We start from the raw sequence: 570 nt of genomic DNA on the forward strand, positions 1-570 counted from the left end.
GTGACGTCACGGCCCGCCTTCAGATCCGCCTCGCGTCCCTCCCGTGACGTCACGGCCCGCACTGGGACCCGCCTTGCGCCCCTCCCGTGACGTCACGACCCGCCCCGGACACGCCTCGCGCCCCGCCCCCGTCGCCCCCACCCGCCGCCTCGCACCCACCAGCTCGAACCGGTTGTTGACTCGGACGCCCTCCTGCTCTGCGCTCCGGGGGCGCCGGCCAGCTGGCTCCAGCTTCGGGGCTGCTTCTTCCGCATCATCGTCATCACGGAAGACGAACTGAAGGGCGCCGGGCTCGAGGGGCTCCTGGCCGCGCTGTTCCCCCCTCAGCCTACGGAGGGCCCGGCGCGACATAGGGCCCAACGGCCACTGACGGCTCGAGACGGAGAAGGAAGAGCAGCAGCGAGCGCGACCGGCGCGCCTGCGCACTGGCGGCGCGCTGGCGAGGAGCTGGCGTGTCGCGTCGGCGCACTGCGGCTCTCCGGAACTTCCTTTGCGTCCTCGCTGCGTCAGAGAAGGCGCCGCGCGTCGGGCGAGAGCTCCTGCGGCTCGGCGCTCGGCGGAGGGCCCCCG

General features: G+C 73.9%; 1 protein-coding gene across 1 annotated transcript in view; it reads right to left on the bottom strand.

The window, feature by feature from the left end:
• TCF25 (transcription factor 25 (basic helix-loop-helix)) overlaps positions 1 to 499 on the bottom strand; it is a 2968-nt gene extending 2469 nt beyond the window's left edge. Inside the window, exon 1 of the mRNA XM_004679901.2 lies at positions 160 to 499. Coding sequence (XP_004679958.2) covers positions 160 to 351 — 192 coding nt within the window. The 5' untranslated portion in view covers positions 352 to 499. The remainder of the gene's footprint in view (positions 1 to 159) is intronic.
• Positions 500 to 570: the final 71 nt, after the last annotated feature.

The sequence above is a fragment of the Condylura cristata genome, unplaced genomic scaffold, assembly GCF_000260355.1.
Source record: "Condylura cristata isolate star-nosed mole 26May11 unplaced genomic scaffold, ConCri1.0 scaffold00009, whole genome shotgun sequence".
Lineage (NCBI taxonomy): Eukaryota > Metazoa > Chordata > Mammalia > Eulipotyphla > Talpidae > Condylura > Condylura cristata.